The sequence below is a fragment of the Dendropsophus ebraccatus genome, chromosome 9, assembly GCF_027789765.1.
Source record: "Dendropsophus ebraccatus isolate aDenEbr1 chromosome 9, aDenEbr1.pat, whole genome shotgun sequence".
Lineage (NCBI taxonomy): Eukaryota > Metazoa > Chordata > Amphibia > Anura > Hylidae > Dendropsophus > Dendropsophus ebraccatus.
Window position 1 is genome coordinate 120251099 of NC_091462.1, and position 23652 is coordinate 120274750.

Below are 23652 nucleotides of genomic sequence, written 5' to 3' on the forward strand. Positions count from 1 at the left end.
GTAATGTATGGGGGGGGAGGGAGGTTATCCTGATGGTGGAGGCCTGTGATGTACGGGGGGGGAGGGAGGTTATCCTGATGGTGGAGGCCTGTGATGTACGGGGGGGTGATCCTGATGGTGGAGGTCTGTGATGTACGGGGGTTATCCTGATGTTGGAGGTCTGTGATGTACGGGGGTTATCCTGATGGTGGAGGTCTGTGATGTACGGGGGTTATCCTGATGGTGGAGGTCTGTGATGTACGGGGGTTATCCTGATGGTGGAGGTCTGTGATGTACGGGGGTTATCCTGATGGTGGAGGTCTGTGATGTACGGGGGTTATCCTGATGGTGGAGGTCTGTAATGTATGGGGGGGGAGGGAGGTTATCCTGATGGTGGAGGCCTGTGATGTACGGGGGGGTGATCCTGATGGTGGAGGTCTGTGATGTACGGGGGTTATCCTGATGGTGGAGGTCTGTGATGTACGGGGGTTATCCTGATGGTGGAGGTCTGTGATGTACGGGGGTTATCCTGATGGTGGAGGCCTGTGATGTACGGGGGTTATCCTGATGGTGGAGGCCTGTGATGTACGGGGGTTATCCTGATGGTGGAGGCCTGTGATGTACGGGGGTTATCCTGATGGTGGAGGTCTGTGATGTACGGGGGTTATCCTGATGGTGGAGGTCTGTGATGTACGGGGGGGTTATCCTGATGGTGGAGGCCTGTGATGTACGGGGGTTATCCTGATGGTGGAGGTCTGTGATGTATGAGGGGAGTACGGGGGTTATCCTGCTGGTGGAGGTCTGTCATGTACGGGGGTTATCCTGATGGTGGAGGACTGTGATGTACGGGGGTTATCCTGATGGTGGAGGTCTGTGATGTACGGGGGTTATCCTGATGGTGGAGGTCTGTGATGTACGGGGGTTATCCTGATGGTGGAGGCCTGTGATGTACGGGGGTTATCCTGATGGTGGAGGTCTGTGATGTACGGTGGTTATCCTGATGGTGGAGGACTGTGATGTATGAGGGGAGTACGGGGGTTATCCTGATGGTGGAGGACTGTGATGTACGGGGGTTATCCTGATGGTGGAGGACTGTGATGTACGGGGGTTATCCTGATGGTGGAGGTCTGTGATGTACGGGGGTTATCCTGATGGTGGAGGCCTGTGATGTACGGGGGGGTGATCCTGATGGTGGAGGTCTGTGATGTACGGGGGGGTGATCCTGATGGTGGAGGTCTGTGATGTACGGGGGGGTGATCCTGATGGTGGAGGCCTGTGATGTACGGGGGTTATCCTGATGGTGGAGGACTGTGCTGTACGGGGGTTATCCTGATGGTGGAGGCCTGTGATGTATGGGGGGTTATCCTGATGGTGGAGGTCTGTGATGTACGGGGGTTATCCTGATGGTGGAGGCCTGTCTGATGTCTACAGTGTTGTATCACAGACCAGATGAGGATGGATACTGCAGACAAGGTAACGAGGGCTGAACCTGTGGGCTCCATGTACCATATCTAGAGGGGGCCATGCGAGGGTGAGGGTGCTGCCCGATGTGGTACGTGTCTAAGGTTCCCATAGTAAGAGGTGTAAATGGCGCAGACCTCAGTGGGATGAAACGTGTCCGATACGGCGTGCTGGTCTGCGGAGGGCACATGGGACGAGGAACTGTCTGCTTAGAATTTCCTTTTCTTCAGCTCTGGCAGAATTTGAGTGGAACCTGAAAGACCCAATGACTTCTATGGGATTCCTCCCACGGAATCTGCCCATGCTGGTGGGTCAAGTCTTTGGGCAGACGGCGGATCAGAGGTGGAGCATTCCACGTGTATATTCCGCTGTGTGCACAACAGAGCCAATATCCCGTTCAACACAATAGTACACTGCTCTGTTCGTATTGTACAAGCGTAATTCTGTGGACTCCTCAGTGGGAACATATCTGAATGTAGCAGAGACCATAGAAAAGGTTCCTGATTCCAGAAGACCAGAGGAGCGCCTGGGTAGCGGCAGTGGCTTACGTATAGTCTGGTATCGGCTGAGGCGCCCCTCATCCACACTGGAGGGGTGTTATTCGTGTTGGATGTCCCAGTCTGCAGTAAGCGATTCCTTGGGAGCATTGAACCCTGGGGTCCCAGTTGCACATGGGGTGGCGGTTTTGATGCACAGACGGCTCTAACTTGGTTCTACAGATATTGTGAAAGTGAGAAATCTTTGCTGTCATGTTCTTGTAGCCAATCCAGCGCATATTCATACAGTTTCCCCGCTCCCAGCATCTTAGCACAGATGCTGCCCAGGCGGGGGGAAGACTCCGTTACAGGCATTCATGCAGAAAACGGAGCGTGTGAATGCGGCCTAAATCCATCTAACCAGGCCATGTTTTTCTATAGAGATCTGGATCCATGTGACCGGCCGTGTTTCTCCATAGAGATTTGGATCCATGTGACCGGCCTTGTTTCTCTACAGAGATCTGAATCCATGTGACCGGCCATGTTTCTCTACAGAGATCTGGATCCATGTGACCGGCCATGTTTCTCTACAGAGATCTGGATCCATGTGACCGGCCATGTTTCTCTACAGAGATCTGGATCCATGTGACCGGCCATGTTTCTCTACAGAGATCTGGATCCATGTGACCGGCCATGTTTCTCTACAGAGATCTGGATCCATGTGACCGGCCATGTTTCTCTACAGACATCTGGATCCATGTGACGGCCATGTTTCTCTATAGGGATCTGGATCCATGTGACCGGCCATGTTTCTCTACAGAGATCTGGATCCATGTGACCGGTCATGTTTCTTTGCAGAGATCTGGATCCATGTGACCGGCCATGTTTCTCCATAGAGATCTGGATCCATGTGACCGGCCATGTTTCTCTATAGGGATCTGGATCCATGTGACCAGTCATGTTTCTCTACAGAGATCTGGATCCATGTGACCGGCCATGTTTCTCTATAGGGATCTGGATCCATGTGACCGGTCATGTTTCTCTGCAGAGATCTGGATCCATCTGACCGGCCATGTTTCTCTATAGGGATCTGGATCCATGTGACCGGTCATGTTTCTCTGCAGAGATCTGGATCCATCTGACCGGTCATGTTTCTTTGCAGAGATCTGGATCCATCTGACCGGTCATGTTTCTTTGCAGAGATCTGGATCCATCTGACCGGTCATGTTTCTCCACAGAGTTCTGGATCCATCTGACCGGCTATGTCTCTCTGTAGAGATCTGGATCCATCTGACCGGTCATGTTTCTCCACAGAGATCTGGATCCATCTGACCGGTCATGTTTCTCCACAGAGATCTGGATCCATCTGACTGGCTATGTCTCTCTGTAGAGATCTGGATCCATCTGGCCGGTCATGTTTCTTTGCAGAGATCTGGATCCATCTGACCAGCCATGTTTCTCTATAGAGATCTGGATCCATCTGACCGGCTATGTCTCTCTATAGAGATCTGGATCCATCTGACCGGTCCTGTTTCTTCACAGAGATCTGGATCCATCTGGCCGGTCATGTTTCTTTGCAGAGATCTGGATCCATCTGACCAGCCATGTTTCTCTATAGAGATCTGGATCCATCTGACCGGCTATGTCTCTCTATAGAGATCTGGATCCATCTGACCGGTCATGTTTCTTCACAGAGATCTGGATCCATCTGACCGGTCATGTTTCTCCACAGTGATCTGGATCCATCTGACCGGTCCTGTTTCTTCACAGAGATCTGGATCCATCTGACCGGTCATGTTTCTCCACAGAGATCTGGATCCATCTTGACCGGTCCTGTTTCTTCACAGATATCTGGATCCATCTGACCGGCTATGTCTCTCTATAGAGATCTGGATCCATCTGACCGGTCATGTTTCTCCACAGAGATCTGGATCCATCTTGACCGGTCCTGTTTCTTCACAGATATCTGGATCCATCTGACCGGTCATGTTTCTCCACAGTGATCTGGATCCATCTTGACCGGTCCTGTTTCTTCACTGCTTAGTGATACAATTTTCCCTCTTTTGCCCCCTAGAGGTTTATCTGTTTCTCTTAGTAGGGTGCTGCTGTAGCTGGTCGTCTTCAGTTAGTTTCAGCTCTGAGTGGTGGGTATGGAAAGACGTATTTGGCTGCAGTTTCCTGACTCTTCTCCTGTTTCTCAGAACGATCCCCGACCTCCTTCTCTGACTCTCTTAAGGAATGAGTTACTGCCCATACCTTTCCCTCCCGCTGGATGTTTTTCCTCAGTTGCACCATTCTTTTCATTGCTCTCTGTATATTCTCTGTACCAGTCTGCTAAAGAGCCCATAAGGCTGGCGGTGAGAACCTTGCCTCCTTGCTCTTCCTTAAATGCATATTTGCCAAAAAATCTGGCGCCTGGTAAAACTCCATGCCCCTAGCTGCTGATCACCGGACCCCAAAAAGAACCTGGATACATCACTACAGATTTTTCTGCTCTAGTCTATAGTCGTCTGGGGTTCACGACATGAACATATAAAAAGGTGACAGTGGCCGCTGTCAATGGCTGCACCCATAGTGGCTGCAATGATACAAAATACTTAAAAATAAGCACCTTGAGATGGTCAAGCAGAGGCAGGAAGTGTAATGAAGGGCCCGCTTGTGTCTGGACATCTGGAGCAGGTGTAGGTGACGTCACCGTAAGACAGCTGGGGGTGAGTGCTGCTGTGAGACAGCTGGAGCTGGTGGAGGTGAGCATCGCCGTGAGACATCTGGAGCAGGTGTAGGTGAGCGTCGCCGTGAGACATCTGGAGCAGGTGTAGGTGACGTCACCGTAAGACAGCTGGGGGTGAGTGCTGCTGTGAGACAGCTGGAGCTGGTGGAGGTGAGCATCGCCGTGAGACATCTGGAGCAGGTGTAGGTGAGCGTCGCCGTGAGACATCTGGAGCAGGTGTAGGTGAGCGTCGCCGTGAGACATCTGAAACAGGTGGAGGTGACGTCACCGTAAGACAGCTGGGGGTGAGACAGCTGGAGCTGGTGGAGGTGAGCATCGCTGTGAGACATCTGGAGGAGATAGAGGTGAGTGTCACTGTGAGACAGCTGCAGCAGATGGGGGCGAGTGCTGCTGTGAGTCACCTACCACTTGTATGCAGAGTGTTCTTGATGCCAGTGGTGCAGCTGCTGTCAGTCACCCGTTTGGCTGCACACAGGTCAGGGCATGTGTCAGGGAGTGGTTCCGATGTGCTCATTGTGTGCAGGGTGTGGAGTTTGTGTCGTGGCTGTCACACTGTGTGTGCCAGGGTGTCTGGGTGTGCACAATAATGCAGTCATACAGGATTCTATCAGAAAGAACGAGAGGAACTTGGATGAGAGAGAAAGCTAGAAGTGCGAAAGAAAAGACTGCTGTCCAGGCCACAGAAGTGTGGCCCCCTCAAGGCTCATTTTTAAGATCTGCAAGAATTGAATCTATGCTTTTCCAAGGACATAAATAATACCAAGACTGCTCTTAGGATCACCTCCTCTCTCCTCTGGAATCTCTGTGTTTCTACAAGCACTACTACCTGACTTCTGAAACCTCCATCCTTCTAGGATTTCCACCAGTCTCCTGGAACCTCCATCATTCTCCTAGACTTACCACCTGCTTCCTGGAACTTCATCCTTCTCTGAGGGCTACCACTTGCCTTCTGGAACCTCGATCCTTCTTCTAGGACTACCACCTGTCTCCTGGAACCTCGATCCTTCTTCTAGGACTACCACCTTTCTTCTGGAACTTCATCCTTCTCTGAGGGCTACCACTTGTCTTCTGGAACCTCGATCCGCCTTCTAGGACTACCACCTGTCTCCTGGAACCTCCATCCTTCTTCTAGGACTACAACCTGTCTCCTGGAACTTCAATTTATCTCCTAGGACTACTACCAGTCTCCTAAAACCTCCATCCTTCTCCAATGAATACCCCTGTCTCCTCAAAACCCCATCCTACTTGACGGACTCACACCTGTCTCCTGGAACATCTATCTTCCCAGGACTAGTGCTTGTCTCCTACAGCCTCCTGTGAAAACTACCATTTTTCTCCTGAAACCTCCGACCTCCCGTGAGGACTACCACCTGTCTTCTGGAACCTCTAGCCTCCTGTGAGGGCTACCACCTATCTCTTGGAAGTTCCACATTAATTCTAGTAGGTCTTCCTAATGATTTGTGTTTCTTGAAGCCTCTTTTGCTCTCTCTTGCCTGGTATTTGTATGTTCTTTCCTGCTTATCAGGGCTCGACCACTCCTGGATCCTCCCTTGTACACTATGCGGGAGACTTATCAAAGGGTGTAAAATTTAGACTGGTGCAAACTGGCCACAGCAACAAATCACAGCTCCTCTTTCCTTTCACCAGAGCTGGACGCTGAGCTGTGATTGGTTGCTGTGGGCAGTTTGCACCAGTCTAAATTTTACACCCTTTGATAAATCTCCCCCTATGACTTGGCTTTCTGCATGAATCCTCTTCACAGGAGCAACCCTGGTGTCTATCCTCCTCGCAGAAGTAACCTCCAGTGTCTGTCTACCTCGCGGCAGTGACCCACAGTGTCTTTCCTCTTCGCGGCAGTGATCCCCAGTGTCTTTCCTCCTCGCGGCCGTAACCCCTAGTGTCTTTCATCCTCGCGGCAGTGACCCCCAGTGTCTGTCCTCCTTGCGGCAGTGACCCCCAGTGTCTGTCCTCCTTGCGGCAGTGACCCACAGTGCCTGTCCTCGCAGCAGTGACCCCAGTGTCTTTCCTCCTCGCAGCCGTGACCCCCAGCGTCTTTCCTCCTCGCAGCCGTGACCCCCAGCGTCTTTCCTCCTCGCAGCCGTGACACCCAGTGTCTTTACTCCTCGCAGCCGTGACCCCCAGTGTCTTTACTCCTCGCAGCAGTGACCCCCAGTGTCTTTACTCCTCGCAGCAGTGACCCCCAGTGTCTTTACTCCTCGCAGCAGTGACCCCCAGTGTCTTTACTCCTCGCAGCAGTGACTCCCAGAGTCTCTCCTCCTCGCAGCAGTGACTCCCAGTGTCTTTCCTCCTCGCAGCAGTGACCCCCAGTGTCTTTCCTCCTCTCAGCAGTGACCTTGTTCTCTATCCTCGCAGCAGTGACCTTGTTCTCTATCCTCCTCGCAGCAGTGACCCCCAGTGTCTATCCTCCTCGCAGCAATGACCTTGTTCTCTATCCTCCTCGCAGCAGTGACCTTGTTCTCTATCCTCCTCGCAGCAGTGACCCCCAGTGTCTTTCCTCCTCGCAGCAGTGACCTTGTTCTCTATCCTCCTCGCAGCAGTGACCTTGTTCTCTATCCTCCTCGCAGCAGTGACCCCCAGTGTCTTTCCTCCTCGCAGCAGTGACCTTGTTCTCTATCCTCCTCACAGGAACATCCTCGGTCTTGTATTCTTTTACCCTTGTGTCGTCTGTGATGGGTGGTAACAGTGTGAAGAATGCCCCTGATGTTCAGAGCGGTAAATATCCCAGCATGCAGCCTCCCTCTACCCTGTAAATTATTATAGTACACAATACACAGGAAAGAGACAGTCATAGTAATACTGTATTAGAAGTAAAGTACAGCCACTCTTGTTGCCTACAATGTGTTCTGTAGTTGTCTTTAGTGACATGAAGTTGTTTTCGGATATATTGGCGTTATTGTCTTGTTGGTTTATAGGGGTGACTACAGCTTTGGAGCTGACTGGAGGACTTGATTTAAAGGAGAAATCTGGCGAAAATTTTTATTAAAGTATTGTATTGTTTCCAAAGAGTTACACAAATCCCCAATATACGGGAAATGCTTATAGAGTGCTTTTTTTCCCTGCACTTACTACTACATCAAGGATTCACTTCCTGGATAACATGGTGATGTCACTTCCTGGATAACACGGGGATGTCACTTCCTGGATGACACGGTGATGTCACTTCCTGGATAACACGGGGATGTCACTTCCTGGATGACACTGTGATGTCACTTCCTGGATAACGTGGGGATGTCACTTCCTGGATAACGTGGGGATGTCACTTCCTGGATAACGCGGGGATGTCACTTCCTGGATAACGCGGGGATGTCACTTCCTGGATAACGCGGGGATGTCACTTCCTGGATAATGTGGGGATGTCACTTCCTTGATAACGTGGTGATGTCACTTCCTGGATAACGTGGCCAGGTCACGACTCCCAGAGCTGTGCGGCTGTGGCTGCTGGAGAGGATGATGGCAGGGGGATGCTGTGTCCCTCCACTGTCCTGTGTCCCTCAGTGTCCCCCTGCCATCATCCTCTCTAGCAGCCACAGCCGCACAGCTCTGGGAGTCGTGACTTCGCCACGTTATCCAGGAAGTGACATCACCACGTTATCCAGGAAGTGACATCACCATGTTATCCAGGAAGTGACATCACCATGTTATCCAGGAAGTGACATCACCATGTTATCCAGGAAGTGAAGCCTTGATGCAGTAGTAAGTGCAGGGGTAAAATACACTTTATGTGCATTTACCATAATAAGTGTATATTGAGGATTTGTATAACTTTTGGGGAGCAATACAATACTTTAATAAAAAATTTTGCCAGACTTCTCCTTTAAGCAGAATAGTGAGTGCAGCTCTGGAGGAGGATGAGACATGATGTAATAGCAGAATAGTGAGTGCAGCTCTGGAGGATGATGAGACATGATGTAACAGCAGAAAAGTGAGGAGGATGAGACATGATGTAACAGCAGAAAAGTGAGGAGGATGAGACATGATGTAACAGTAGAAAAGTAAGTGCAGCTCTGAAGGATGAGACAGGATGTATTGGCAGAATAGTGAGTGCAGCTCTGGAGGATGAGACAGGATGTATTGGCAGAATAGTGAGTGCAGCTCTGGAGGTAAAGACATGATGTAACGGCAGAATAGTGAGTGCAGCTCTGGAGGATGAGACAGAATATAACAGCAGAATAGTGAATGCAGCTCTGGAGGATGAGACAGAATGTAACAGCAGAATAGTGAATGCAGCTCTGGAGGATGAGACAGAATGTAACACAGAATAGTGAGTGCAGCTCTGGAGGATGAGACAGGATGTAACACAGAATAGGGAGTGCAGCTCTGGAGGTGACTAGAGGATATGACATGATGTAACATTAAATGCATCATCCACTTAACTAAGAAATGTGACTGCTTTCTCCTAGAAGGAAAACGACATCATGGGTTGTGTCGGGTTGTGTCTGGTTTTGCAGCTAAGTTCCCTTGGAGTGGCCTGCAGTACCATATACAACCTGTTGGCAGGTGTGGCGATGTTCTTTGAAGAAACCAGACATAAGTGTTGTGTCTCCCACAGATCCCGCCATGGGCCTGGCATCACCGTCAGTCTACAAGTCTCACCAGTCTCCCCCAACCTCCCCCACACCAGACACGTTCTACACACCCATGGGCAGCCCTGACACTAGGCCCATTCCCATGGACACCGGACCCTCCCCTGAAGAACTAAGCTCCCTCCAAGATGAGCCCGAAAGCCTGGAGGGCTGGGGGGCTCCTTTTGGTCGGGCAATGAAAAGGATCCAAAAGACATCATATACTTTGGATGAGATGCATAGTCAGCTGCGGGGTCTTCTGACTCCTGGAAGCAGCTCGGAGGGTCACCGGATCTTGGAGTCCGCACTAGGTTGGGAGGCTCGACTTACAGAAGTGCGGAGAGACCTGAAGAGCGGCCTGCGAGAACTGAGTGACCTGAGGAGACAGTACGAGTCACTGAGTGCAGGTACAATGTGTCACCCCCATATACCGAGTGCAGGTACAATGTGTCACCCCCATATACCGAGTGCAGGTACAATGTGTCACCCCCCATATACCGAGTGCAGGTACAATGTGTCACCCCCATATACCGAGTGCAGGTACAATGTGTCACCCCCATATACCGAGTGCAGGTACAATGTGTCACCCCCATATACCGAGTGCAGGTACAATGTGTCACCCCCATATACCGAGTGCAGGTACAATGTGTCACCCCCATATACCGAGTGCAGGAACAATGTGTCACCCCCCATATACCGAGTGCAGGTACAATGTGTCACCCCCATATACCGAGTGCAGGTACAATGTGTCACCCCCATATACCGAGTGCAGGTACAATGTGTCACCCCCATATACCGAGTGCAGGTACAATGTGTCACCCCCATATACCGAGTGCAGGTACAATGTGTCACCCCCATATACCGAGTGCAGGAACAATGTGTCACCCCCATATACCGAGTGCAGGTACAATGTGTCACCCCCATATACCGAGTGCAGGTACAATGTGTCACCCCCATATACCGAGTGCAGGTACAATGTGTCACCCCCATATACCGAGTGCAGGTACAATGTGTCACCCCCATATACCGAGTGCAGGTACAATGTGTCACCCCCATATACCGAGTGCAGGTACAATGTGTCACCCCCATATACCGAGTGCAGGTACAATGTGTCACCCCCATATACCGAGTGCAGGTACAATGTGTCACCCCCATATACCGAGTGCAGGTACAATGTGTCACCCCCATATACCGAGTGCAGGTACAATGTGTCACCCCCATATACCGAGTGCAGGTACAATGTGTCACCCCCATATACCGAGTGCAGGTACAATGTGTCACCCCCATATACCGAGTGCAGGTACAATGTGTCACCCCCATATACCGAGTGCAGGTACAATGTGTCACCCCCATATACCGAGTGCAGGTACAATGTGTCACCCCCATATACCGAGTGCAGGTACAATGTGTCACCCCCATATACCGAGTGCAGGTACAATGTGTCACCCCCATATACCGAGTGCAGGTACAATGTGTCACCCCCATATACCGAGTGCAGGTACAATGTGTCACCCCCATATACCGAGTGCAGGTACAATGTGTCACCCCCATATACCGAGTGCAGGTACAATGTGTCACCCCCATATACCGAGTGCAGGTACAATGTGTCACCCCCATATACCGAGTGCAGGTACAATGTGTCACCCCCATATACCGAGTGCAGGTACAATGTGTCACCCCCATATACCGAGTGCAGGAACAATGTGTCACCCCCATATACCGAGTGCAGGAACAATGTGTCACCCCCATATACCGAGTGCAGGAACAATGTGTCACCCCCATATACCGAGTGCAGGTACAATGTGTCACCCCCTTACACTGAGCGCCCCATTGTTCTGTCCTGTCCTCACGTCAGTCTCTATCTTACAGGTCCAGGAATGGAGAGCAGGAAGCCTTCAGAACTTCAGGTGAGACTATCAGGATACCCAACATGAATGTGGACAGACGGAATAATGTACATGTCTGATTTCTTACTGATAGGAACATATAAGAGCCCTGGAATCTGAGGACCGGATAGAGCGGGAGCGGCTGCGGGGTAGGTACAGATGGAGGGATGCTCTGCAGAGCTGCCCCTATACTCACTGCTCCTATTCACCCTCACAGATCGTGTCTATCACTTAGAGAAGGAAAATGGGAAGTTAACAGAGAGAGTCCTTGAGCTGCAGGTGAGAGCACTCGTCTTTTATCTGGTCCTTGTATATATCTCCTCCTGGTGGATTACCTCCTTGTCTACGTCCTTCTTATATATCTCCTGTTGTGTATCTCCTCCTTGTTTATTAACTCCTCCTCATGTATCCCCTCCATCTGCTCCCTGTGTATCTTCCTATATTCTCCTTGTGTATCTCCTCCTCATGTATCTCCATCTGATGTATCTCCTCCTCATGTATCTCCATCTGATGTATCTCCTCCTCATGTATCTCCATCTGATGTATCTCCTCCTCATGTATCTCCATCTGATGTATCTCCTCCTCATGTATCTCCATCTGATGTATCTCCTCCTCATGTATCTCCATCTGATGTATCTCCTCCTCATGTATCTCCTCTTCATGTATCTCCTCCTCATGTATCTCCTCCTCATGTATCCCCTCCAGCTGCTCCCTGTGTATCTTCCTATATTCTCCTTGTGTATCTCCTCCTCATGTATCTCCATCTGATGTATCTCCTCCTCATGTATCTCCATCTGATGTATCTCCTCCTCATGTATCTCCATCTGATGTATCTCCTCCTCATGTATCTCCATCTGATGTATCTCCTCCTCATGTATCTCCTCTTCATGTATCTCCTCCTCATGTATCTCGATCTGATGTATCTCCTCCTCATGTATCTCGATCTGATGTATCTCCTCCTCATGTATCTCCTCCTCATGTATCTCAATCTGATGTATCTCCTTTTTCATGTATCTCCATCTGATGTATCTCCTCCTCATGTATCTCCATCTGATGTATCTCCTCCTCATGTATCTCCTCTTCATGTATCTCCTCCTCATGTATCTCCATCTGATGTATCTCCTCCTCATGTATCTCCATCTGATGTATCTCCTCTTCATGTATCTCCTCCTCATGTATCTCCATCTGATGTATCTCCTCCTCATGTATCTCCATCTGATGTATCTCCTCCTCATGTATCTCCTCCTCATGTATCTCCATCTGATGTATCTCCTCCTCATGTATCTCCTCTTCATGTATCTCCTCCTCATGTATCTCCATCTGATGTATCTCCTCCTCATGTATCTCCATCTGATGTATCTCCTCCTCATGTATCTCCATCTGATGTATCTCCTCCTCATGTATCTCCTCTTCATGTATCTCCTCCTCATGTATCTCCATCTGATGTATCTCCTCCTCATGTATCTCCATCTGATGTATCTCCTCCTCATGTATCTCCATCTGATGTATCTCCTCCTCATGTATCTCCATCTGATGTATCTCCTCCTCATGTATCTCCATCTGATGTATCTCCTCCTCATGTATCTCCTCCTCATGTATCTCAATCTGATGTATCTCCTTTTTCATGTATCTCCATCTGATGTATCTCCTCCTCATGTATCTCCATCTGATGTATCTCCTCCTCATGTATCTCCTCTTCATGTATCTCCTCCTCATGTATCTCCATCTGATGTATCTCCTCCTCATGTATCTCCATCTGATGTATCTCCTCCTCATGTATCTCCATCTGATGTATCTCCTCTTCATGTATCTCCTCCTCATGTATCTCCATCTGATGTATTTCCTCCTCATGTATCTCCATCTGATGTATCTCCTCCTCATGTATCTCCATCTGATGTATCTCCTCCTCATGTATCTCCTCTTCATGTATCTCCTCCTCATGTATCTCCATCTGATGTATCTCCTCCTCATGTATCTCCATCTGATGTATCTCCTCCTCATGTATCTCCATCTGATGTATCTCCTCTTCATGTATCTCCTCCTCATGTATCTCCATCTGATGTATTTCCTCCTCATGTATCTCCATCTGATGTATCTCCTCCTCATGTATCTCCTCCTCATGTATCTCCATCTGATGTATCTCCTCCTCATGTATCTCCTCTTCATGTATCTCCTCCTCATGTATCTCCATCTGATGTATCTCCTCCTCATGTATCTCCATCTGATGTATCTCCTCCTCATGTATCTCCATCTGATGTATCTCCTCCTCATGTATCTCCTCTTCATGTATCTCCTCCTCATGTATCTCCATCTGATGTATCTCCTCCTCATGTATCTCCATCTGATGTATCTCCTCCTCATGTATCTCCATCTGATGTATCTCCTCCTCATGTATCTCCATCTGATGTATCTCCTCCTCATGTATCTCCATCTGATGTATCTCCTCCTCATGTATCTCCATCTGATGTATCTCCTCCTCATGTATCTCCTCTTCATGTATCTCCATCTGATGTATCTCCTCCTCATGTATCTCCTCCTCATGTATCTCCATCTGATGTATCTCCTCCTCATGTATCTCCATCTGATGTATCTCCTCCTCATGTATCTCCTCCTCATGTATCTCCATCTGATGTATCTCCTTTTTCATGTATCTCCATCTGATGTATCTCCTCCTCATGTATCTCCATCTGATGTATCTCCTCCTCATGTATCTCCATCTGATGTATCTCCTCCTCATGTATCTCCATCTGATGTATCTCCTCCTCATGTATCTCCTCTTCATGTATCTCCTCCTCATGTATCTCCATCTGATGTATCTCCTCCTCATGTATCTCCATCTGATGTATCTCCTCCTCATGTATCTCCTCTTCATGTATCTCCTCCTCATGTATCTCCATCTGATGTATCTCCTCCTCATGTATCTCCATCTGATGTATCTCCTCCTCATGTATCTCCTCTTCATGTATCTCCTCCTCATGTATCTCCATCTGATGTATCTCCTCTTCATGTATCTCCATCTGATGTATCTCCTCTTCATGTATCTCCTCTTCATGTATCTCCTCCTCATGTATCTCCATCTGATGTATCTCCTCTTCATGTATCTCCATCTGATGTATCTCCTCTTCATGTATCTCCATCTGATGTATCTCCTCCTCATGTATCTCCTCTTCATGTATCTCCTCCTCATGTATCTCCATCTGATGTATCTCCTCTTCATGTATCTCCTCCTCATGTATCTCCATCTGATGTATCTCCTCCTCATGTATCTCCATCTGATGTATCTCCTCCTCATGTATCTCCATCTGATGTATCTCCTCCTCATGTATCTCCATCTGATGTATCTCCTCCTCATGTATCTCCATCTGATGTATCTCCTCCTCATGTATCTCCTCTTCATGTATCTCCTCCTCATGTATCTCCATCTGATGTATCTCCTCTTTATGTATCTCCATCTGATGTATCTGCTCCTCATGTATCTCCTCTTCATGTATCTCCATCTGATGTATCTGCTCCTCATGTATCTCCATCTGATGTATCTCCTCCTCATGTATCTCCATCTGATGTATCTCCTCCTCATGTATCTCCTCCTCATGTATCTCCATCTGATGTATCTCTTCTTCATGTATCTCCATCTGATGTATCTCTTCTTCATGTATCTCCATCTGATGTATCTCCTCCTCATGTATCTCCATCTGATGTATCTCCTCCTTGTGTATCTCCACTTCATATAACTCCATCTGATGTATCTCCTCTTCATGTATCTTATATTTCTCCAACTTGTATATCGCCACCATGTATATATCTCCAGTTGATGTATTTCCCCTATTCCTCATGGCTGTATCGTTCTCACAGGGTGAAGTGCAGGACCTCAACCTGCTGCAGTCAGATCTCCGCACAGCTGTGGCTGTAGCTGAGAGATTCAGAGAAGAGGCCCAAGAAAAGTTGGAGATTAGTGAGCGCGAAAACCAAAGGTTAAGGGGCAAGGGGTAAGAGGCATCTGAAGCCATAACCATTTAGATGGTTGTACAAGGATTGGATTATTTGAAGTATTTTCAGATAAAAGGAAGTAGCTGAACAGGTGAGGGCTGAAGATGTGTGGAGACTGTTGCGGTGAGGGCTGAAGATGTGTGGAGACTGTTAAGGGGGCAGTTAAGGACTCATTGTGGTCTCGTGTAGGTCTGACACTGTGGATTGGGCAGACACCTCCCCCATCAATGGTTCCCTCCAGGGATATCGAAGCCTGCCCCGTGGCGTCATCCTTTCCTCTATGCGGGTAAGTAGAGCAGTCTCTTAATATCCTAGTGATTGTGACCACTCTTCTTTACCTGAACTCTCATTGCAGGAGCCCATTCTGAAGTCCAGCAGTCTCATGAGCGTCCCCCCGGGCAGCTCACTGTTGCCGCACACAGGTGAGTCCAGATATGGCAAATCTATGTAAGATGGAAGCAGCTCAGGATTCTCCTCCCTCAGTAAAACGTCTTTATAGCTGAGGCCTGCGACCCCCTTTATTGTTTCCATTCACACTGTGGTCTATGCGGCCTGGTACTGACTGAGCAGTGCCAGTCCTTAAACCATTATCTGAACTTCCTTTTATTCTTAGAAGCCACATCATCCTGCAAAGAGAGAAGAGGAAGCCTGGAAACCTTATTAAACCAGTCGAAAGCCACGTGAGTGACGTATAATATAATCCCCGCCCAATCGCCTCTACGCCTAATCCCCGCCCTGTCATCTCTACACGCAATCCCTGCCCCGTCGCGTTCATCTCCACGCGCAATCCCTGCCCCGTCGCGGTCATCTTGACGTGCAATCCCTGCCCCGTCGCGGTCATCTCGACGCGCAATCCCTGCCCCGTCGCGGTCATCTCGACGCGCAATCCCTGCCCCGTCGCGGTCATCTCGACGCGCAATCCCTGCCCCGTCGCGGTCATCTCGACGCGCAATCCCTGCCCCGTCGCGGTCATCTCGACGCGCAATCCCTGCCCCGTCGCGGTCATCTCGACGCGCAATCCCTGCCCCGTCGCGGTCATCTCGACGCGCAATCCCTGCCCCGTCGCGGTCATCTCGACGCGCAATCCCTGCCCCGTCGCGGTCATCTCGACGCGCAATCCCTGCCCCGTCGCGGTCATCTCGACGCGCAATCCCTGCCCCGTCGCGGTCATCTCCACACGCAATCCCTGCCCCGTCACCTCTACATGTATATTCCCCACACTGACAACTGTTTACACAGGGAGAATCTGACTGAAGACTCCGGCTCCTTTTTCCGTCGTTATGGAGGTTCAAAAAGAGGCGTCTTCCTGCGGTGGGCTCAGGACCGCACCTGCGGGTACAAGGTGAGTGCAGTGAGGAACATCTACGCCCACAGTTTATGTACCCAACAATCCAGAGGAGAAGTCACATGACTGTCAATCAGAGACAATATGCAAAAGAACCCTGTGAATAGCCTAACCATCAATGAGTTATACAGCCCCAACACCAAAAAGGATGGAGTCCAGATCCTGTGACAATGAGAATCTCCACCTGCAGAGATCGCCTGTCCACCACACCAGCTACAGGGATCGCCCATCCACCACACCAGCTGTAGGGATTACTCGTCTACCACAGCAACAGCAGTGATTGCACATTCGGCACAAAAGCAGCAGCAGCTTGCCCTACCACCACACCAGCTGAAGAGATTGCCCTACCACCACACCAGCTGAAGAGATTGCCCTACCACCACACCAGCTGAAGAGATTGCCCTACCACCACACCAGCTGAAGAGATTGCCCTACCACCACACCAGCTGAAGAGATTGCCCTACCACCACACCAGCTGAAGAGATTGCCCTACCACCACACCAGCTGAAGAGTTTGCCCTACCACCACACCAGCTGAAGAGTTTGCCCTACCACCACACCAGCTGAAGAGTTTGCCCTACCACCACACCAGCTGAAGAGATTGCCCTACCACCACACCAGCTGAAGAGATTGCCCATTCACCACACCAGCTGAAGAGATTGCCCTACCACCACACCAGCTGAAGAGATTGCCCTACCACCACACCATCTGTAGGGATTGGCCATCCACCACATCAGCGGTAGGGATCACCTATTTACCACATCAGCTGTATGGATTGACCAACCACCACACCAACTGCAGGGATCCCCAGTCCATCATGTGAGCTGTAGGGATCAGTTGTTAGTCACTTTAGACATAGATGTTGATGTTTATCTTGCAGCACGTGGTTATCACCAACTTTAGCACCTCGTGGGTGGACGGCATGGCTCTGTGTGCCCTCCTGCACTCCTACCTACCACAGAGTATCCCGTATTCACAGCTTCGCCCTCTGGAGAAGGTAGGCCGCCATTACTGTGCTGTGACAGGGTTAGGGCAGGCTCCTCATGGTCACTGACACTCAGCTCTATCTTACAGAGGAAGAACCTCCAGTTGGCTTTCCAAGTGGCTGAGAGTGTGGGGATCCCCCCTTTGCTGGTAATCCTTGTACTATGTCCCCCTGTATGTTTCATCCACTGTTCGTTGCTAATTCTTACTTCCTCCTTGTAGACCATTGACCATCTGCTCCAGACACAAGGTCCAGACTGGCAGAAAGTTCTTCTCTACGTTGAGTCCATTTACCAAAAATTTGAGGCCTGACCGTGCCTCTTGTATTACCACTGTTGACAGGTGACAACCTCTTCTCGCTGATCCGTGGAGTCCATGACCGCCATACCCAGTCTGTTACATAGATTCTACGAGAAGATGCCTCACGCTAATGGAGTCACGGTCTTGAAGAATCAGACGATATGTGGACGACCAATGGACCAGACTTTAAAATCGGACTGATGCTTCTAATGGAGTCGCTGAGGGATGCGGAATAGAATCCATTCGTATTTATGCTGATCTCTACTGTTGATCTATAAAGTGCTGTACTGGAAGCCTGACCTGTAGTCAGAGACCCTGCAGGGGCAGAACCATGGTGGTGGTGGCAGCCCTTGTTCTGTAGACCCCCAGATTATGAGAGCCGTGTGTGGAGGTGGCTGGAGAAGGGAGATCGCTGTAGTAACTGATAACATGGCTCCATGTTCTGTGAGGAGCCCGAGTCTTCTGATGACATCACATCCACAGTGTTACTGGGATTAGGATTCCATGTGTAAATTGTTACTTTTAGAAATAAATAAACATATAGACAAACTAGGTCTGGGAAGTGGTGGGACGCCGGTCACACCGCAAGTCGTTGATCCAGCACCAAAAAAAATTAGCTTGGAATTTTCCGGAAGTTTTGCCAAAATTCGAAACTTTTGGAATTGTTTTGGACACATTGGGGGGATTAATCAAACTGGTGTAAAGGAGAATTGTCTTAGCAACCGATCAGATTCCACCTTTCATTCCTCACAGATTCTTTGAAAAATAAAAGGTGGAGTCTGGTTGCTAGGGGCAGCTGAGAACTCTACTTTACACAAGTTTGATAAATCTCCCCCATTGTCTTAAATAGCAACTCCAACCATTACTACCCCTGTTATCACCACCACTACTACTCCACTTACACATCTCCATCATGTTCTATACTGTACTACTACTACACCGTCGCACATCTCCATCATGTTCTATACTGTACTACTACACAGCTGCACATCTCCATCATGTTCTATACTGTAATACTACACCGTCGCACATCTCCTACACATTCTATACTGTACTACTACACAGCTGCACATCTCCATCATGTTCTATACTGTACTACTACTACTACACAGCTGCACATCTCCATCATGTTCTATACTGTACTACTACACAGCTGCACATCTCCATCATGTTCTATACTGTAATACTACACAGCTGCACATCTCCATCATGTTCTATACTGTAATACTACACAGCTGCACATCTCCATCATGTTCTATACTGTACTACTACACAGCTGCATGGGATGTTTGGACTTTGCAGCCTCCTCACATGTTGGTGGGCCTCTTGATGCTTAGCTTGGAATGGACTCTGCAGCCTCCTCACATGTTGGTGGTCCTCTTGATGCTTAGCTTGGAATGGACTCTGCAGCCTCCTCACATGTTGGTGGGCCTCTTGATGCTTAGCTTGGGATGGACTCTGCAGCTTCCTCACATGTTGGTGGGCCTCTTGATGCTTAGCTTGGAATGGACTCTGCAGCCTCCTCACATGTTGGTGGGCCTCTTGATGCTTAGCTTGGGATGGACTCTGCAGCCTCCTCACATGTTGGTGGGCCTCTTGATGCTTAGCTTGGGATGGACTCTGCAGCCTCCTCACATGTTGGTGGGCCTCTTGATGCTTAGCTTGGGATGGACTCTGCAGCTTCCTCACATGTTGGTGGGCCTCTTGATGCTTAGCTTGGAATGGACTCTGCAGCCTCCTCACATGTTGGTGGGCCTCTTGATGCTTAGCTTGGGATGGACTCTGCAGCCTCCTCACATGTTGGTGGGCCTCTTGATGCTTAGCTTGGGATGGACTCTGCAGCCTCCTCACATGTTGGTGGGCCTCTTGATGCTTAGCTTGGAATAGTCTCTGCAGCCTCCTCACATGTTGGTGGGCCTCTTGATGCTTAGCTTGGAATGGACTCTGCAGCCTCCTCACATGTTGGTGGGCCTCTTGATGCTTAGCTTGGAATAGTCTCTGCAGCTTCCTCACATGTTGGTGGGCCTCTTGATGCTTAGCTTGGGATGGACTCTGCAGCCTCCTCACATGTTGGTGGGCCTCTTGATGCTTAGCTTGGAATAGTCTCTGCAGCCTCCTCACATGTTGGTGGGCCTCTTGATGCTTAGCTTGGGATGGACTCTGCAGCTTCCTCACATGTTGGTGGGCCTCTTGATGCTTAGCTTGGGATGGACTCTGCAGCTTCCTCACATGTTGGTGGGCCTCTTGATGCTTAGCTTGGAATGGACTCTGCAGCCTCCTCACATGTTGGTGGGCCTCTTGATGCTTAGCTTGGAATAGTCTCTGCAGCCTCCTCACATGTTGGTGGGCCTCTTGATGCTTAGCTTGGGATGGACTCTGCAGCCTCCTCACATGTTGGTGGGCCTCTTGATGCTTAGCTTGGGATGGACTCTGCAGCCTCCTCACATGTTGGTGGGCCTCTTGATGCTTAGCTTGGGATGGACTCTGCAGCCTCCTCACATGTTGGTGGGCCTCTTGATGCTTAGCTTGGAATAGTCTCTGCAGCCTCCTCACATGTTGGTGGGCCTCTTGATGCTGAGCTTGGGATGGACTCTGCAGCCTCCTCACATGTTGGTGGGCCTCTTGATGCTTAGCTTGGAATAGTCTCTGCAGCCTCCTCACATGTTGGTGGGCCTCTTGATGCTGAGCTTGGGATGGACTCTGCAGCCTCCTCACATGTTGGTGGGCCTCTTGATGCTTAGCTTGGGATGGACTCTGCAGCCTCCTCACATGTTGGTGGGCCTCTTGATGCTTAGCTTGGAATAGTCTCTGCAGCCTCCTCCCATGTTGGTGGGCCTCTTGATGCTTAGCTTGGGATGGACTCTGCAGCCTCCTCACATGTTGGTGGGCCTCTTGATGCTTAGCTTGGGATGGACTCTGCAGCCTCCTCACATGTTGGTGGGCCTCTTGATGCTTAGCTTGGAATAGTCTCTGCAGCCTCCTCCCATGTTGGTGGGCCTCTTGATGCTTAGCTTGGGATGGACACTGTGGCCTTCTTGAACATCGTGATGGACAGCCAGATGCTAAACTCGGGAAGGTCGCTACAGTTTCCTCAAAAATCTCAGAGCATGGTTGAATATTCAGCTTGACATAGAGGCTGCAGCCTCCTCCCATCTCGGTGGGCGGCTTGGTCTTTAGCTTAGGATAGTCATTTTGTTGTTGCACATTTAAAGCTATTGCTGAGCCAGCTGGATCTAGTGCACGAGTGGAGTTAATGTCACTCTCCACAGTCTCTTGCTGTTTTTGGGCCTCCACCTACTTTATCATACAGCAGATTGTTCAGCCAACAACTCTACACCTTGTACCACATGTACTACAAGTGCCAGCAGGTCACTACAGGCAACATAGGGGACAGTGAAGTTCTCCCACAGTTAGTTGTAGGTGTAGTGCCTGAAATGTAGCAGAGCTGTCAGCAGCCCAGAGCCACCCCAGAATGGAGGATGGCCCAGGTGAGATGTGGAAGGAGCGGCTCAGTGTGAACATTGCTCATATACATCCCCTGTACAGGGCCTAATTAGTGCTGACCTCGGCCATCACCACAACACCACCCCAAGAAGACCTGAAGGCACAGCTCCAAGCTGTATGGCGTCATCCTGAGACAACAGATAAGAGTTGCTGAGATCTTCACCGAACTGGTTATTCCTGTCAGTAATGGAGAAGTGCCAGCTCAAGCAGATCCAGGTCAGATCAGATGCCACCCATGGGCCCCACACGCTACACCACCCATGGGCCCCACACGCTACACCACCCATGGGCCCCACACGCTACACCATCCATGGGCCCCACACGCTACACCACCCATGGGCCCCACACGCTACACCATCCATGGGCCCCACACGCTACACCATCCATGGGCCCCACACGCTACACCATCCATGGGCCCCACACGCTACACCATCCATGGGCCCCACAAGCTACACCATCCCAGGGATACAGCCCAACATCCTCTGAACATTCTGTCCCCTCCTGCACCTCTTTAATCCTGAGCCCCAGCGAGAAGCAGCCTCCCGGCGTCAACAGGAACGGCTCCCCTCTAATAGAAGGCCTCTCCTGAAGCCAAGGATATTAGAAAGAATCAATGACTTATATTGACTTGGAATCGGACCTTAAGAAACTGCAACAAAACATGTTGCAGGACTCAAGAATCCTCAGACTTTAGTTGACACAAGTTGCCAGAGGGAAGTGGGGCGCCACATGAGCGTCACTCTACGCTCAGACCCATCATACTCACAGTTTCTCTCACACTCAGACTTCCTGTACTTGCGTACTCAGTCACTCCTGCACTCAGACCTGTAGTCGCCACTTCTGTTCTTCTCACACTCAGACCTCATGAACTCGCTACTCCTGTTCCTCCTAAACTCAGACCCCCTGTTCCTCCCACACTCAAATCTTCTGTACCCACTCCTGCTCCTCCCACACTCAGACTTCCCGTACACGCCACTCCTGCTCCTCCCACACTCAGACTTCCCGTACACGCCACTCCTGCTCCTCCCACACTCAGACTTCCCGTACACACCACTCCTGCTCCTCCCACACTCAGACTTCCCGTACACGCCACTCCTGCTCCTCCCACACTCAGACTTCCCGTACACGCCAATCCTGCTCCTCCCACACTCAGACTTCCCGTACACGCCACTCCTGCTCCTCCCACACTCAGACTTCCCGTACACGCCACTCCTGCTCCTCCCACACTCAGACTTCCCGTACACGCCACTCCTGCTCCTCCCACACTCAGACTTCCCGTACACGCCACTCCTGCTCCTCCCACACTCAGACTTCCCGTACACGCCACTCCTGCTCCTCCCACACTCAGACTTCTCGTACACGCCACTCCTGCTCCTCCCACACTCAGACTTCTCGTACACGCCACTCCTGCTCCTCCCACACTCAGACTTCTCGTACACGCCACTCCTGCTCCTCCCACACTCAGATCATCTGTACTCACAGCTCCTCCCACACTCGGATCATCTGTACTCACAGCTCCTCCCACACTCAGATCATCTGTACTCACAGCTCCTCCCACACTCGGATCATCTGTACTCACAGCTCCTCCCACACTCGGATCATCTGTACTCACAGCTCCTCCCACACTCGGATCATCTGTACTCACAGCTCCTCCCACACTCAGATCATCTGTACTCACAGCTCCTCCCACACTCGGATCATCTGTACTCACAGCTCCTCCCACACTCGGATCATCTGTACTCACAGCTCCTCCCACACTCGGATCATCTGTACTCACAGTGCTGCATGAAAAGACCTGAATGGGGAAAGAACCCGGTCACAAGTGAGAACCTTCCCTGCCTTCAGGCCACAGAGTCACAAGCCTCCGATTGTAGCTGCATCATTAGGGCTCTTCCATTCAACTTAAAGGGGTTATCCAGCGCTACAAAAACATGGCCACTTCCCACCCTCTCTTGTCTCCAGCTTGGGCGGGGTTTTGTGGCTCAGCTCCATTGAAGTGATTGAAGCTTAATTGCAAACAGCGCCTGAGCTGGAGACAAGAGTCATGTTGTCTCTGAAAGAAAGTGGCCATGTTTTTGTAGCACTGGAGAACCCCTTTAAGGGCTTAAAGAAGTCTGTCCAAATTAATAATTCCAGGCCGGCAGAGGGTGGGCATAATACACAACCTATACTTACTGGTCTCCATGCCTTTGCATCTCGGCGCTCTGCTCCCGACCCCCTGCCGGGATTCTCCATCTCTCCCCTGCTGATGGACAGACACCACTGCAGTCAGACTGGCTGAGATCTCCCACCTGTTCCTGCTGCATTCTGACATAGTAAGAAATGGAGAGATAATCCGGCAGGGTCCAGGAGCTCTACCAATCAGTGCTGCAAGGGCACAGGGAGCGGTCAGTTTAGTTTTTTTTATTATGCCCCCC

General features: G+C 50.3%; 1 protein-coding gene across 1 annotated transcript; it reads left to right on the forward strand.

The window, feature by feature from the left end:
- Nucleotides 1–5070: 5070 nt before the first annotated feature.
- On the forward strand, nt 5071–18283 carry LOC138801685 (cytospin-A-like). Its single transcript, XM_069984750.1, has 14 exons — nt 5071–6087; nt 7294–7380; nt 9218–9637; nt 11100–11137; nt 11211–11265; nt 11334–11395; nt 14969–15102; nt 15293–15389; nt 15459–15525; nt 15717–15783; nt 16343–16445; nt 17328–17444; nt 17522–17581; nt 17654–18283. The coding sequence occupies exons 2-14, from the start codon at nt 7338–7340 to the stop codon at nt 17741–17743; spliced, it is 1353 nt and encodes a 450-aa protein (XP_069840851.1). The 5' UTR covers nt 5071–6087; nt 7294–7337; the 3' UTR covers nt 17744–18283.
- Nucleotides 18284–23652: the final 5369 nt, after the last annotated feature.